The sequence below is a fragment of the Chiloscyllium punctatum genome, chromosome 25 (genome assembly GCF_047496795.1).
Source record: "Chiloscyllium punctatum isolate Juve2018m chromosome 25, sChiPun1.3, whole genome shotgun sequence".
NCBI classification, from domain to species: domain Eukaryota; kingdom Metazoa; phylum Chordata; class Chondrichthyes; order Orectolobiformes; family Hemiscylliidae; genus Chiloscyllium; species Chiloscyllium punctatum.
In genome coordinates, this window is record NC_092763.1 from 17,831,948 (window position 1) to 17,845,223 (window position 13,276).

The following is a 13,276-nucleotide window of genomic DNA, read 5'->3' on the forward strand; positions in this document are numbered from 1 at the left end:
GCTGTGCCTTTCCAGCAACACACACTCGACTCTGATCTCGAGCATCTGCAGACCTCACTTTCTCCTGGAGCTTGGGATAGACAGCTTGTTCTATCAGGAGGTCTTTGTATCTGACATGGATAATGTGGCCTACCCGACACACCTTATTAACTGTAACGAGTGCTTTGATGCTGGAGATGTTGGCTTGAGAGGGAATACTGAATTTGGAGCACCTGTTCTGCCAACTGATTTGGAGGATTTTGCAGAGGCATCCCGCCTGATATTTCTTGAGGAATTTGAGCTTTGGTGTGGATCGTCCATGTTTCCATTACATACAGGAGGGCTGCTATCTTGTAGACCAAGAGTTTGGCGGCATGCTTGAGGTTCTTGTCATCAAATTGGCTGTTCCTCAAAGGCTGTGCAGGCACAGTTACTGCAGGTAATGTTGAGTTTACTTGTCAATGTTTGTCCTGACTGAGTGGAGCCCTTGCGAGGTATGGGAACTGATTCACATTAGGCTGTAGCTCACTGTGCAATTTGTCAGTTATGTGGGGTGGTGGTGGTGGTGATGATGGTGGTGGTGGGGTGGTGGGGGCGGTTGTAGTGGGGGGAGTGGCGACAGTGTTTTTACTCTGGGTGCAAACTGCTTGAGGACCTTTGTTTTCCCAATGTTGAACCTAAGTGGGTTTTTTTCCCAAATGCCTCCCTGAATGCATCAACAATACTTCGGAGCTCAGCCTCTGAGATGCACACATTGAGCGCTGTCGATCACTTGGCCCAGTGTGAGCTCTTCTTTTGTCTGAAAAAAAGGACAATTTTTCATCCTGGACACCCACAGCATGAGTTTCCTTCCCAACTAGTCTTTGAAGGCTCTGTATCAGCAGCACCCTGCAAAACTGTTCATGATTCAATCAATTCCTCTTGTGGCTGGGACTGTTGATTCAACTGTCTCATGACGGAATTATTAACTGTCAGACAATGGTATATAGAATTATATTGATCTGGTGCCTTTGTTGTTTTGCATGCAGCCCCAGTGCTGTATCTCTGGATCTGCTACTCCCAGAACTCCTCTATCGGGCCTTTATAATGAGTCTTCAGCATTTTCAAACTCTGATAACAATAAGAATGTCTTAAATGGAGCTGTCTTTTGATTTATTGGTACACAACGCTGACCAGGGTAATTTTTTTTCTTTGTTCGAAGTCCTCTGAATAGCTCTGTTTTTTTTTGTGGTCCTTCCGTTTGTATTGCTTTATCTTTGAAGTCTTCTGAGGTTCTGATCTGCCCTTTGGAGTCTTGCCTCCTTTAGTTTGTGCCTGACGGATTGTGACCTGACTTCAGTTTGAAAGTTTGGAGGTGTCCTCACTTGTCGCCATGCTTTACAGTGACACTTGTATTCCGTAGGTTTGCTGAACCCAGCTTAACATCTCTTGTTTCTATGGGGATGCAGACACTTTGAGACTGCTATGACTTAGCAGGCTGCCACTATTTGTGCTCTCTAGCATCTCTAATTTGACCTTATCGTAGAGAGTAAGGCTCTCCCACTCAATTACACAGGGGGTTCCTGATTACAGCTCTTTTGAACATTGTCCAACTCCTGCTCCTTAATGTTGCATAAGGGGGTATACTAAGTACTGCGTTATGCACCATCTACTTCGATGGTCCTTGTGGGAAAACCACTTGAAGGAGTTAGACCAATCATTCAGTCCTCCTCATAACCTCTGTGATAATGTCAATCACACCAGTATGACTTGTATTTAGTTGCTAACATACAATGAACTACATCTTCTTTAAGGGAATAGCCTCTTCTGATTAGCTAGGAGACCAGACAAAGGAGGCTCTGCAGATCCATTCCCTAAAAGAGGATGGTGGCCCCTTAGTACAAACTGCCTGAACCAACACAGCAGTCTGTAATGAGGACTCTGGTCATCCTGCTATAGGAAGAAAGTTATTAAACTGGGAAGGGTGGCAAAAAGATATACAAGGATGCTACTGAAACTGTAGTGTTTGAGTTAGAAGGAGAGGCTAATTACACTGGGGGTGTCACTGTGGCTTAGTGGTTAGCAATACTACCTTATAGTACCAGGGAGCTGGGTTCAATTCCAGCCTCAGGTGACTGTCTGTGTTGAGTTTGCATATTCTCCCCATGTCTGCATGGGCTTTCTCCAGCTGTTCCAGTTTCCTCCCACAGTCCAAAGATGTGTAGGTTAGGTGAATTGGCTATGCTAAATTACCCATAGTAGGCAGAAGTGGGTACTGCAGATTCTGAAGATTAGAGTGGTGCTGGAAAAGCACAGCAGGCCAGGCAGCATCCGAGGAGCAGGAAAAAACAATATTTTGGGCAAAAATCCTCATTCCCTTGATTGCCTGAAACGTCGATTTTTCCTGCTCCTCGGACTCTGCCTGGCCTGCTGTGCTTTTCCAGCACCATTCTAAATTGCCCATAGTGTCCAGGGATGTGCAGGTTAGGTGGATTGGCCATGGGGAATGCCAGGTTACAGGGATGAGTGCGCCAGAGTGAGTTGATCCCCAGAGGATTGGTGTGAACTCAATTGGCCAATGCCTGCTTCCACTTTAGAGATTCTATTCTATTAACAAAATGCTTGGGTCTTCTTTTCCTTGGAGTTAGGAAGCTAAGCGGTGACCATGCAGAGGTTTATAAAATCTCGAGGGGCATGGATAAGCTACATAGTCAAGGCTTTTCCTCAGGGTAGGAGAGTTCAAAACGAGATGGCATAAGTTTAAGGGGAAAGATTTAAAAGGGACCCAAGGGGCAACTTTCTCACACAGAGGGTGGTGCATACATGGAACGAGCTACCAGAGGAAGTGGTAGAGGCGAGTACGATTACAAAATATGGACAGGTATGTGGATAGGAAAGGTTTAAAGGGATATGGGTCAAACGCAGGCAAATGGGACTAGTTCAGTTTAGGAAAACCAATTGGCATGGTTGAGTTGGGCCGAAAGGTCTGCTTCCATGCTGGAGGACTCTATGACTCTAATACATTACATGTTTTTGTCTGGTCTGATGAGTTGCTGGTTTCAGAGTAATATCAGCAATTCTGTTATTTGACAGTAAAGCCAGAGTCCACCATTTTGAGTTTGTGCCTTTAGCTTTCTTAGCCCAAGCTTGGGGACTCACTTCCTGAAGCTTTTCTCCTGAAGGAAGATAGTCCTCTAAAGCTAGTTCTTTTATCAAGCCTTTGCTTGCCTGCCCTCATATCGCCTTGCATAACTCAGTGCCAAATGTTGTCTGAATATTGACCTGAGAAGATCCTTGACACATGACGCCATATTAATGTGGTGATGTAAATTGGAAAAACCACCTGGCACCGTTAGACAGAGAAGGCAGAGAGACGATTTGATGGAGATATGTAAAATCTCAAGGAGTCTGGAGAGATCAGAAAAAGGGTTGCTTTGTGAAAGGTTCAAGAACCAGAGAACATTGACTTAAGTTGATTCACAAAAGATGCAGAGGTAATAGGAAAAATATTGGTTCAGGTCTGGAACGTGTTGCCTGAGGAGTGGTGCAGGAACATTCAATTGTGACTTTGATTGGCAATTAACTAATTATCTGAATAGATTTGCAGTGCTGTGAGGAAAAGCAAGGAAAACAGGATGAGCTAATTAGTGCGCCAAGAGCTCACTTAAACAGTTGTCTGAATGCTCTTCTTCTGTCATTTAACCATGCAATCATTTTGAAGTTCAAGTGCAAGATATTATTGCTGTTGGTGGACACACAGCTATCGATATCAAATTCCAATCTTCATTAAAATGTTTCTCTTTAAAAGAAGAGATCATCTCTTTTAGGCCACAACCTTCCTTTGGAAAAGACTGAAATCTCTGTTAAATATTTTATACCTATGGTGTTTTTCCTCTCAAGTTTACTGCTTTCTACAATTGGTAATGTTTCAGATTCACCCCACAGGAGGTGATAGTGACTGAGTCAGAAAAGAGTATTGTTGCGGATGTGCCATTTTGTTTTTGTCATCCCTATTCACGAATTGACGTTGTATGATGCATTATTCTATGCAGGTACCATTATGATTAGGACTGAGTATTGCACTTAACAGTGAATTCACAAATAGAAATGGTTCCTCTAGATTTTGACTTCTAACTGCTCATCCTGCCTCCATCAGCTGTTCATTGTGGTTGCTTGACATGCCATATATCTCAGCTTTCATGGTGCTTCTTACGACTCATATAAATGTTAAAATCTTATCCTCCTTGTTTATTTCTTCCATGAAGATAACATAAATGTCATCAAAATATCATTAAAATGTACCATTTAATATTAATTATATATAACTAAAGTGGTGTCAAAGTCTTGCTGTCTGAAAAGATTGGAACACATTTTTAAAAAAATGAATTGTGTTTTAAAATCTGCTGCCTACATGTGAGGTACCTGTTCTGAAAGAGTCAATGTTGAAGTTGGGTGGTTATTTAACCAGTCTTCTGTCACAAGACCCTGATGGGGTCAGATATATTATCTCTGGTTCTTGATATTTATGTCTAATTTGTTAATGTAACATTGTGCTTACTACTATCATGGAGTAAACAACCACTTCATGGTAGAACAAATGCCTCTTGTTGGTAAGCTTACCAGTTGTCTTAGATTCATTATGAGAAAGAAGATTGACAGCAGCAGTGTACCTCAGACACCCCATCTCCCATGTAACACTGTCCATTGGAAAATTGTTGACGCGCCCTCATTATTTGTAGCATACTGGAGGACTGACGGGTTTAGTCAAATACCAATCGAGCTCAATGTGTTCTCAGTGAGATTACTGAGCAGTACACCCATTGTACCTTGCAATTTCCAATTTTTTGCCCCACGACCTTGATTTCATATTTGAAAACTTAATATTTTGTTTCTTAAAGGAAATTTACATCATCACTGAGATACATTGACAAAGTTTTAAGATACACCATTCTGTTTAAACCTTGCCACATTCTTATGATGTAGTCATTGCATTAAGCCCAGCATTTGTGGATGACTCATTCTGATAACAGGTTGTTGACATGCTGTGAATTTGATGTCAAGATGAAAATAGCTATGCTTCATTTCTTAATGATATAAACTATGAAAGATTGTCACTATGAGGAAGATTGACCATTTTTGTACAATTTTGTAATGACATGAAGAAATAGTATCTAATACAAGTCACTTTTAAGGGCAGCATTGTATAATTTCAAAGTTTTATCGCAATCACCAGTCTAACTTTAGCAGTGAATTTGACAGGTCACTACTCCACCATTTAATCCAATCCATTACATTTGAGTGAAATCTGCGGCTCATTTGCCTTCTCCTCATGAATACTAGTCTTTTTACTTCAGCAGTTCGATTAAAAACATTTCAGAAGATTTAAGCAAACTTGACAGAAGGTTTATCAGTCGTTTACTTTTGAAAACTCACAAATACAAGCCATCATCATCTGAATCGCATCACTGAAGCTGGAAAAGTGAACTTTTACCTCACAAATGGGAATGAAGATTTTTCCCTTTCCCTTCAATGGGGGGTTTATGCAAATCAAAACCCAATTCTGAGTAGGACAAGTTCTATAGCAAAATCTGCTCTGAGATGGCAAAGGGATCTTAATTGTGAAAGACTTCATGGATGAAAGGTTGTTAAATTAGTGCTAATGTGTTTTGTATTGAATGTAGATTTCTACTGCATATTTGTGTTCTCTTGGAACTGAATTGAGGCAGTCCAAATTCATTTTGTGCAGACTGTCATAATCAGTAGACAGGAATGCCATCATTCCAAATTCTAAACACATTCAGAAGATTAATTGCTTCAAAAATAAAAGGTTTTGATTTTTAATGTAGTTATCAAAAAGGACAAAAAAATTAAAATTCCATCAGTAATATCCGACCTAGAAATAAGGTATAATATTTTTTAACCCAACGTGTTCACCACTGGAAATAGAGGACTATCATTAACGCATAAAAAAATTTCCAGGCCACAGAAGGTTTTGGAATTGGTGAGAAATTTAAGAACATATGGTGAGAATGAAAAAAAAAAATCAGATTTCTGATGATTTAAGAGACCAGTTCTGAATCTCACGAATGAGCAGCAACTACCTTATTTCCATCCCTTTGCATCTCAGCAGTAGCCAACCTGGCCTCATGTCTGTGCAGCTCTGCACCCTGCCTTCCATCCTTGAGAATCTAGGTAGAACATTTAGTGATGGTTACCTGGCCCCACAGCTCTCCATTTGCTTCTCTGAACCTACATCAAGCTTCGCCATTGCTACCATTTTCCTCAATGCTCCATGAACATTGTCCCTGTCCACCCTTACTCCATGTAAGTGGGCACTGCAAGCCACCCGCCTCACAATACCCTCATGGCTGCTTTCATACATGCTCCCACACCACATGAGCCCTTCAAGGCTTCATTTTGGAGCTCAGAAATATTTATGTCTTGCACGCTTCTGACAAGAAGGAATATACACACACATCCCTTTCATTTTCATAGGATACATCTCACGTCTCTTTTCTGAGTGAACCCTCACTTTGTGCTTTCTTTAAGGCTCTTAGCAATCTCCTGCCTTTTATTGCCTTTTTAGTGCATTAGCATTTGCAAGCGAGCTTATGGATTCTTAGCGTCTCTGCCTTGCATTGGCTTTTAGTGTAGTCGGCTTCACAGCATTGAACAAAGGAGTGGACATGTTACAGAATGGCACCTTGCTGTGCCAGTGTCCCAGTTAAACATGTGCCAGCAGATCACACAGACAAAACACAACCTGAAGGTTAATTTGTAGCGGAGTTGAGGGAGACTATGATCAGTTTGGGAGCTACCCCACTCTGAGATGAGGACCTCATCTGATGTACAGTACAGGGATTTGGTCATGGTCAGTCAGTCACTTGGTCCTATTCCTGTCTCGGGATCATTGCCTTAGCTGTCTGTAAATTGGGCCACAGTCAGGCCTGCAGATCAAGTCCCCCCCTAGTTCGGTAATGGCAGGTCTATCAAACAGGGACCGTGGAGGCATCAGTCTGGGGATACAGTCACACACTGTGTCAGTTTTGGGAGGGGGGTGTGAGCTATTGTTGGTTGTGGGGATTTTGGGCAAAATGGTCCGGGCTTTTACCAGGGGCATTCAATGTAGTGTTGAGCATGGTAGCAAACACAAATCTGGGATGGTCTGCATTATGATGTGGCACTGATGGGATAATGGGAGCAATTCCAAATGTATGGTTGGAATCTGAAAGGGCATGATATTGTCCAGGGTACTGCTGGAGGTGGGGTTGGGGATAGAGTCATAGAAATGTACAGCACGGAAACAGACCAGATATCCCAGCCTAATCTAGTCCTATTTGCCAACACTTAGCCCATATCCCTGTAAACTCTTCCTATTCATAAACCCAAACAGATGCTTTTTAAATGTTGTAATTGTACCACCACTTCCTCTGGCAGCTCATTCCTTACACGCACCACCTTCTGGATGAAAAAGCTGCCCCTTAAGTCTCTTTTAACTCTTTCCCCTCTCACCCTAAACCTATGCCCTCTAGTTCTGGACTCCCCACCCCAGGGAAAATACCTTGTCTGTTTACCCTATCTATGCCCCTCATGATTTTTTAAACCACTTTTTGAGGTCACCCCTCAGCATCTGATGCTCCAGGGAAAACAGCCCCAGCCTGTTCAGCCTTTCCCTATAGCTCATACCCTCCAACCCTGACAACATCCTTGGAAATCTTTTCTGAATCTTTTCAAGTTTCACAGCATGTTGGGTGGCAAGTCACCACTAATGGAAGAACATTGGTTCTCCGTAGTGCAAATTGTAATGTCGCAAGTCATGAGCTGATGGTTAAAGTCAGTAGGAACACAGGAAGCTTGGAAGCTGATGGAGTTGACAGGGACACTTGTCCAAGTCCTTCTGTCCCTCCATCTATCTTTGTGTCTTCTACAAAATGAGCAACAACACTCTTAGTTCCTATGTCCAGGTCATTAATGTATAACGTGAATAGTTGTGGTCCCAACACTGACCCCTGTGGAACTCCACTAGTCATCAAACAATATACTGAAAGAACTGCAGATGCTGGAAATCAAACAAAAGCAGAAATTGCTGGGAAAGCTCAGCAAGTCTGGCAGCATCTGTGGAGAGAAATCAGAGTTAATGTTTCGGGTCCAATGACCCCTCTTCAGAGGTTCTGAGCCTTATTTTACCATGCAATCCCAAGTGCTCCACAATCTCATTCTAAAATCTTACCAATAACCAAGATCAGGCTAACTGACCCATAACTTCCTGTATTCTGCCTCCTTCCCTTCTTAAACAGTGGTCTTACATTAGCCATTTTCACTGGCACCCTCCCTGACTCCATTGATTCCTGAAAGATCACCACCAATGCCTCCATAATCTCCTCAGCTTTTGTTTTATTTAAAAGATATACTTGAATCATAAAAAATATCTTTATATAACTCTCAGTCACCAAAGCAGCTTGATAGCAGACAAAGGAACAAACAAACATTGGAGACTCTATCCAACCAACAACCCAAAAGCATTTCTTACCTATCCAAGGCAATATATTCTTGAGGCATTGGGAGGATCCAATAACTGTATGGACCCCCATTTAACTTCTCAGGATGACTTCAGACAGTGGTCTTTCCCCAATGTGCCTTGGCAGCGGCTGCTTCAAGCTTTAGTGCATCCCTCAGCATGTAGTCCAAGACCTTGGAGTGTGCCAGCCTTCAATACTCAGTTGGGGCCAACTCTTTCACCAGGCGAATCAAAGAGCATCTTTCACCGAGTTGATTGTCCACCAGGCACAGTTGATGTTCATCTTGGTGTGTGCCCTGGGAAATAGAGCATGGAGCACAGGCTCTTGCTCGGGACAAACCTCAACAAAAACCACTGCATCTCTCTCCAGACTTCCTTTGCAAAGGCTCATTCCAGCAGGAGATGGGTGACAGTCTCAACCTCCCTGCAGTCACTTCAAGGGCAGCGTGCGGTGGCGCAGAGAGTCTGGGAATACAGGTAGTGCCTGTCTCACCACCAGCCTTGTGATGGCTTGGTGCATGTTAGAAAGTCAAAAATGACTTTGTCAGTCTGCTCAGGCAACATCCTGACAGGATCCACCCTCTCTTTTTCCCGCTACATGCTGGTCACTTCCTGATGCAATGGCGGTTAAAGATGTTTCTCCTTTGCAAATTTCTCCACAAAAGACAGGTGATATGTCATGGCCCAATTACTTGGAGTGTTTCTCAGCAATGAGGCCAGACCTATTCTTCGTAACACCAGGGACAGATAAACCCTCAGTACGTAGTGACATTTGGTGTCTGAGTACCAAGTTTCTACGTACAGCTTGATGCTTGGGTGACTGCAATGGCACAGGTTCTGGGAATGGGCCAGACCTGCTCCGAAACAACAGAGAAAGTACCTTCACGCCTGATGACCAGGTTTTTGCCTGCAAAAGAGAAGGAGCCGTGCTCCCAAAAGCCCAGTTTCTCCCTCACCTTGGCAATATACTCCTCTCAAATTTTTGCAGCCCCTCCTCTCCACCAGCCCTCCAAATGATATTCCCAGCACCTTAGATGATCTGTCCTGATGGTGAAGGGGATATAGGATGGGTCTGCCTAGTTCTCAAAAAAAATGGCCTCACTCTTGCCTCAATTTATCTTGGCTCCTGAGGCTAGTTCGAACTGGTTACAGATGCTCATGAGTCTGTGCACTGACAGTGGACCCAAGCAGAAAAAAAGAGATGTCAACGATTCATCTGCAGGTCTCTGCTGCCTGAAGTAGTTACCCCTCTCAGGCTCGCATCCTTCCTGATGGATTTGGCAAAGGGCTCTGTGCAGCATGCAAACAAGGCAGGAGAGAGTGGGAAACCCAGCCCGACTCCAGATCTGATCAGGAAACTTTCTGATTCCCACCCGTTGATTGAGTGATACTGTTCTAACAATGTCAGTGTGAGCAGATGGATCCAATTGCAGATTCCCTCCCCAAAGCCTACTTTGGAGAGCACCTCCCACGTGCAGGTGTGCGATATCCTGGCAATGTGAATGCCTCAAAGTCCTGGCAGTAGCAAGCCCTTCCACCATCCTGGCTGCATGATTTCAAGAGCTGGATGCCAAAGAGGCAGGTTACATAATCAAATGAACTGAAGGGTGGATGCTTGAAGGAAAGTCAACGTGGCCAATGGTGAAACACATGCAAGAACTGTATCTGTAACAATGCACAGGATCTAATCCAGATGTGCAATGTCACTAACATTTTCAGATGATGTGATTCTGTTTGCTGCAAATCGAAAACTAAATGTTAATCTGGAAGCCCAGTTTGGAACTGGAAGTGCAATACCTAAAACTAACATTATTCTTGAGGTATAACAAAACACCGGCTATAGGTAGACACTTTTGAAGAAAACTTCTGAGAGACAACTTGCTACAGCAAATAAAACTGGAGGGTGGGGAATGTCTTTATGTAACAATTCCCAGATGAGATAAGAGCCAGGTCCCTTGAGTTCAGTTTATAACTTCCCGATGGTCTGTTTATACAATATAATGGAGATCTTGATTAGTCATAGCAGTGGCCGAACATCAATTTGTACAAAACAGATCTAAAATATTTGGGTGTATGTATATAAACAGCAGAGGTTACATTTAGTATTTTTAACAAATTTCACAAATCATGATATTTAAAGTTATGTCAGATTGGAAATGATTTGCCAACGTTAACTAGCAGTTACATACACATGATCCCCCTCTGGTTGTTATTTCAATAGTCGTTCACCTGTTTATATGAAATAGTAAATTACCATATAGACAGCAATTTACTGTTGCATGGAGTTCTGAGATGACAAAGCAGGTTCCTGGGTAAATCAATTTCCCTACAAAAACTCTCTATGTCAATTAAAAAAAAAGTAAAAACACAAATGCAATGAACTTGTGAATTTAAAAATAGTTAATGCCACTTTACAGTGAGCTGACCTTGGCATGGAAAAATGTTGGCTCTGGAAAGTCGTCTCTTTCTGCTTAGCATGTTGTCTTTGGGTGAGTATGTGACAGTCCACTATGATGTCAGTGCAGTCACACAGCTTTTCCCTGTTTTCATGCTGGTGTGCAAAATCCAAGAGCAGTTTTATGGCCTTTAAGGTTTCAAGCAGCTATCTGGTCAACGCTTCAGGGGTTTTTGTCCCTTCAGGCTCCTCAGTGTTGATGAATGAACTGAATAAATGATTGCTTGCTCTGTCAGTTCCATTGTGCGGCATTACAGTGTTGGCCACCTGAGTGTAAAGGATTGTCCCTGCTGGAATTTCCATGCCGTCCTCTCACAGATCAACAAATTGAGCCCAATCAGTCATCAGACTGATTTACATCATCCTGTTCCCCCTCATTCTCAGCATCTTATACAGTTGTAACCTGTTAGACTCCAATGTAACAAAAGCAGCTGGTGTTTGTGGTTTTCATCATTGCCTTCCTCATGTCCTCTTCATCATGGACAAGACCTGAAGAACAGTTGAGTCATATTTCTCCTGTTTATCAAGGTCCTCAATAACAGGAGAGATCAATTGCTACATGTAGTTGTTTTATGTTTCCTAATCAACCCCTACATCTATTGGCTGGAGCTTGAGAGGCAGGAAGGTCAGCGTGATGCTGTCAAGGCCAGCAATGTCAGGGTGCATGGGTCCAGTTATCTTGAAGAGGAAGTTGTTGGACTGTTCTAAGATGTTCATCATATGCTGCTCTTCTGTGATGTTTGCATTTTGCTTCACACCGCAGTTGAAAAGTGTGGCGCTGGAAAACCACAGCAGGTCAGGCAGCATCCAAGGAGCAGGAGAATCAACGTTCCAGGCAGAAGCCTTTCATCAGGTGGGCCCTACTTCCCCAGCAGGAAAAGCTGACAAAGTTCAGGTGGCCACATTCTTGATGAAGGGCTTATGCCCAAAACATCGACTCTTCTGCTCCTTGGATGCTGCCTGACCCGCTGTGCTTTTCCAGCACCACACTTGTTGCCTCTAATCTCCAGCATCTGTGATCCTCACTTGTTCTTCTTCACACTACAGTTGTTCACTTGCTGTATGGACTTCACTTTACCTCAAATCAACAGCACATTTAACTTGCTCACAGGTTGAAACGTATTTGAAGGGTCCTACCACAGATACCTCGATGGTGAATGCTGTGACTGAGATTGGCTTAACTCCATTCTCATTGGTTTGCATCGCTATATCACAGGTGTTCATGAGTTTGATCAATCCAGATTGACCTTTCTGGTACTTCAGGTTATACTTCAGCATTTTTCTACTGGATTTCCTATTTCGCCAGCAGGAAAGGCTGAAACTTTGTCACAGCTGGAGTTTTGCGTTATCAGAATTTGATCCATTGTGATCTCACTGTATGTTCAAAGGGGCTGTTCATTGACCCAGGAGTCCCATGGCTGGATACATTCAGCTCAGATTCAGCAATAGAAATCTGAAAGCTCACCTTTGTCCAACATGTGCTCCCTATGACCGGAGCTCCCCGCTGAGAATGTGTTGGCGAATTTACCATTGAGTGTTAATTAGTCAATATTGTTAACAATAATTCACAGCTTCCACTATGTTACAGAAATGGTTTGAGTTGGTAATCTTTTTATCACAGTTAAATCTTTCTTAAAACAAAACAGTCAAATTGGCTTCAAAAAGCATATTATTAGATCCTGGATGGTCAGGGGGAAAAAAAAATCCTTTCATGATATTCCTTTTTTGTTTTTCTTCTTGCAGGTCTTGTACAAACTGTTTAAGACTTTCTGCACCATGTCCTCAGTTGGAGTGTCAGATATTTTGGTGGGAATTTTTAAGTTCTTTCTGGTTGGATTCGGAGGTTTACTCGTGGGCATTACCTATGGAATCATTGCAGCCCTCACGACTCGCTTCACGGAGAATATCCGTGTGATCGAACCTCTCTTCGTATTCCTGTACAGCTATTTGTCGTATCTGACTGCCGAAATGTTCCAGTTCTCTGGCATTGTGGCGTAAGTATTGTACCTCTTCGATGCTTTAATTTGAGGGGTTAACAAGGTAAGTTCAAAGGAGTTTTTGAAGGATGAGATGATGGTCAAGATAAGCGGAAGTCAGGGAAATGGTCAGACTTCCGACAGTCAGACACGTGTCCATGGGACGAATTGGAAAATAGTCCAGTTGTGTGATTTCAAACTATTCAAGTGAAGCTTAACTCTATCTACACTCCAAATTTAAACAATGGCTTTTAACATTCTTCATTGTCATACTGCAAGTAGTCAATGTTAATCTGATGAAGTTGCTTATACATATAAAAGATTGATATTAACTCTCTCGGTGCATGTAGATACGTCCAGGTTAAGTTG

General features: G+C 42.7%; 1 protein-coding gene across 1 annotated transcript in view; it reads left to right on the forward strand.

The window, feature by feature from the left end:
• The window catches only part of LOC140495724 (sodium/hydrogen exchanger 2-like), a 167,507-nt gene that overhangs the window by 44,197 nt on the left and 110,034 nt on the right, over positions 1-13,276 (forward strand). Inside the window, exon 3 of the mRNA XM_072594754.1 lies at positions 12,675-12,925. Within this exon, the coding sequence (XP_072450855.1) occupies positions 12,675-12,925 (251 nt within the window). The remainder of the gene's footprint in view (positions 1-12,674; positions 12,926-13,276) is intronic.